The 4159-nt window shown below is 39.0% G+C and overlaps 1 protein-coding gene across 2 annotated transcripts in view; it reads left to right on the top strand.

The window, feature by feature from the left end:
- The window catches only part of TRPC4 (transient receptor potential cation channel, subfamily C, member 4), a 436371-nt gene that overhangs the window by 356771 nt on the left and 75441 nt on the right, over nt 1–4159 (top strand). For both annotated transcript variants that reach the window (XM_005882679.2, XM_014530348.1), the window contains one exon: nt 484–797. In XM_005882679.2, coding sequence (XP_005882741.1) covers nt 484–797 — 314 coding nt within the window. The remainder of the gene's footprint in view (nt 1–483; nt 798–4159) is intronic.

Raw genomic sequence — 4159 nt, 5'->3', positions numbered from 1 at the left:
TGAGTGTGTGGCCATCCTGGGTGAGGGGCTGATGGCTGTTTGCCAGCTGGCCACAGCCCCCAGCCACCCAAACTCCCAGTGGAGGCTGGCTGGAAGTAGGTATCTGGGATTTATTTAGCTTCTATAATTGAAACTTTATTGCCTTTTGTGGAGGCCACAGCTGGCCAGGGCCGGCGGGAAGCTTGGCTTCCTCCATTGCCCTGGCAACCAAGCCTCCTGCTTGCTCCAGCTCGTTGGCTGCCGGCCGCCATCTTGGTTGGGTTAATTTGCATATAGTCGCTCTGATTGGCTGGTGGGCGTGGCTTGGGCATAGCAAATGTACTGTCAATTAGCATCTTTGTCTTTTATTAGTTTGGATACTTTTTTTTTTATTAGTATTGCTGCCATTGTTGTGGAGGAAATCAGCTTCCTGAAAAAGTATCCTGGTCTGACATATTTATATGTATGCATTTGTTTTACTTTTTGTTTTTCTCTTTTCTTCAGTACAGTGCTCTTAATCCTCGAGAATCTTGGGACATGTGGCATCCCACTCTGGTGGCTGAAGCTTTATTTGCAATTGCAAACATCTTCAGTTCCCTACGCCTGATCTCACTGTTTACTGCAAATTCTCACTTGGGGCCTCTGCAGATATCTTTGGGAAGAATGCTCCTGGACATTTTGAAGTTTCTATTCATATACTGCCTTGTGTTGTTAGCATTTGCTAATGGCCTAAATCAATTATATTTCTACTATGAAGAAACAAAAGGTTTAAACTGCAAAGGCATACGATGTGAAAAGCAGAATAATGCATTTTCAACGTAAGTCCAAACATTTCTATCAATAACATGCAGAAATTTAGAATGCAATACATTATGAATTTGAAAAATCATTGACAAGTGGTTGCAAAGGAAATTATGCTTAATGCAGAGAACAGAATTAGCATGTCTTTAAATATTTAATTCATTCATTCATTTTGCTTTTCTCAGTGCTTCATATAAATGATGTCACATCATATGTGAAAAGAAAAATAATAAAATTATAATTTCTTCTGTTATCTTCATGGTATTCAAAGTAAATAGTCCTTTTCTTATAACTTTATTTTAATTGTTGACACTATTACAGATGTCCGCATTTCCCCCTCCCTTTGCCCACCTCTACCCAACCCCTGTTCCCTCTTCCCTCTGGCCATCACTATATTGTTGGTTGTGAATATATGTTATTTAGCTAAGTTTTATTAAAATGATAATTTCTTTCAAAATGACCTAATTAAAGACACCTATATATACTTTTTTGAATTATTAAATTTATTGGGGTGACATTGGTTAACAGGATTATATAGATTTCAAATATACACTTCTGTGATACATTTCTGTATATTGTACTTGTGCCCACAGTCAGTCTTTTTCTATCACCATATATTTGGCCTCCTTTACCTATTACTACCTCCACACCCGCTTCACTACCTTACTTTGTCTGTGTCTATGAATTTCAGTTTTATATCCCACATATGGGTGAAATTATATGGTTTTTCTGACTGACTTATTTTGTTTAGGATGATATTCTCAAGGTCCATGTATACTCTTAAAATGTGAAATAAGCCCACCAGAGTGGCTCAGTGAGCATGGACATATGAACCAGGAGGATACAGTTCGATTTCTGGTCATGGCATATGCCGGGTTGTGGGTTTGATCCCCAGTGTGTGGTGTGCAGGAGGCAGTCGATCGATGATTCTCTTTCATCATTGATGTTTCTCTCTTTCTCCCTCTCCCTTCCTCTCTAAAATCAATAAAAATATAATTAAAAGTAAAATAAGTAAATCATAAATAAAATGTAGAATAAAATGGAAATCTGTGTCCTATTGATAGCTTACACACCCATTAAAAATATAATGTGTACATGTAAAAGCAATTATATAAAAAAATCCAAGTGCTTTTCAGTCCTTTTTCATGTGTTTTCCAGATGTTAAAGTCCTTTCATATCTCTTTGATTCTCTAGTTTTCCATACGAAAATCTAAGCATATAGAAATAATCCAAACCTTATTATGCACACAAAACTTTCTGTGCCCTTCCACCTGAGAAGCAATAGGCCTTGTGTAGTATCACCATCTATATCTTACAATCAGATTTGCTGGACAGCACAGGTTCATGACCACTATGTTTGATGTTCACACAGTCCTCATACAATATACCTCTATATATCTGTGTCCATTTCCTTCCCACTCTAGTAAACAGTTAATTAGCAGATTAATGGAGAAGTTGGGTAATTTTCATCTACACAGTAACCATATGTGAATACATGGTCTTTTGTAGTCGACTTTTAAAAGTCAGACCCTATTCATGGACCATTACAGAATTTTATGTAATATAAGAGAGTACAGTAATTTTTCAAGTATAAGGAAATTAATAAACTCACATGAACTAAGTCACTCATAGTTAAAAAAAATTGTTGATTAAATTCTGTCTTGTTTTATCTTTGATTCCAGTACTTAAAACTCCATTTTAATTAATCAAGACCTGATTATTTGCACATGAAATTTTAAGTGCTGCCTTAGTTGCCTTAAATATTTTTAGAAATAGATTTGCTACAAACCACGAATCATAAATAAAACAAAAAGTCATTCCAGCCTCTCCTTGCCTTGTCAACCCCTGCTCCCAGCCTCTTCTGAGCTTAAGTAGCATTTCTTCAGCTGACCAGCTTACTTGGCTTTGTTGTCTTCCTTATATTCTTTTCTGACTCTGGACAGGGCAGGTTCAATGAATCCCTTGTAACAACATCCTTGTGACTAGCATGGTTTTGGACTGTCTCAGTTTTGATACCTAAACCTATCTTTCCCCACTCATTTGTGATCCTTGTCTTGGTATTTGCCCCTAGCATCTAGGTCCAGGGATTTACAATGGCCAGATCCTACCACTTTTCCCTAGAATTCCATCTCCAACAAGCTGCCTGTATATTGTCTGTCTGCTTACTGGACTGCTGGATTTCTGGTGGAGTGCTCTTATGCATGCTGTGTCTTGCACAACTCCTTTGCTACTTTGTACTGCATGCCCTGATGCAAACTGCTTGCCAAGACCACTCCATCTATATTTGTTGTCATATCCTTCTGATTTCATGCTTTGTCTTCCAGAAAGAACTTCTACACAGCACCTAGAAGTGAGTAAACTCCCATGTTTTTTTTAAATTCAGGGAACAGCTCTGGTTCCAAGACCCCAACCCCTTCTCAGAAATCTGATTCATCTGCAACCAACAGGATTATACTTAACCCCATCCTAATTTATGTTCCCTAAGATTTCCAGGAATCCCTTTGCTTCATGGTAAATGATTAAATATTAACTAATTTAAATCTCCATTCAAGAACGTATGGCTAGAAAATTCTGATGTAAGATATCCAATATAAATTGTATCTTAAAAGCAACTGTATTGAATTTTTAAATTATGTATTATTTTACTTTGTCCATACTGATGGTTTCCTCTGTTATAATAAAAAAACAAACGATAATTGCATACCTCAAATATTATAGACCCAAATCATTCAACCTAAATAAATCGAGTATTCTACCTGAAATTTTTCCAATGTAAACTTTCAAGGAACAAATTATTTTTTGTTCAAATTTATTCAAAAGCTAAAATATATATTCATAACTTCTCATTTTTTAATATACTAGAATATATAGGATGTAGTAGGCAGGCATGAGTCACTTATCCCTTAATGACCCTGTTTGGCTAAATGGATATAAATCACTGTGAGGGGATAACTAGTGATGTCCTCAGGGCTCCTGCTCTACATCTTATTTCTGTGCTTTTGTTGTCTTCAGTTTTCTTTTCATAATTATACTAGAGGCCTGGTGCACAAAAATTTGTGCACTTGGGGGGGGGGGGGGGGGGGTCCCTCAGCCCGGCCTGTGCCCTCTCGCAGTCTGGGACCCCTCGGCAGATAACAACCTGCTGGCTTAGGCCTGCTCCCGGGTGGCAGAGGGCAGGCCCAATCCCTAAGTGCAGCCCCTGGTCAGGCCCAGAGCAGGGCCGATCGGGGAGCTGGGCGCCGCCCCCTGTCATGCACAGAGCAGGGTGGATCGGGAGGTTGCGATGCCACCCTCAGTCACACTCAGGGTAGGGCCGATTGGGGGGTTGGGGCACCGCCCCCTGTCACACTCAAGGCAGGGTTGATGGGGAGGTTGCGGC

This window comes from Myotis brandtii, unplaced genomic scaffold (genome assembly GCF_000412655.1).
Source record: "Myotis brandtii unplaced genomic scaffold, ASM41265v1 scaffold732, whole genome shotgun sequence".
Taxonomy (NCBI): Eukaryota; Metazoa; Chordata; class Mammalia; order Chiroptera; family Vespertilionidae; genus Myotis; species Myotis brandtii.
The sequence above is the reverse complement of the archived record's forward strand: the minus strand, read 5'-3'. Positions and strand labels throughout refer to the sequence as shown.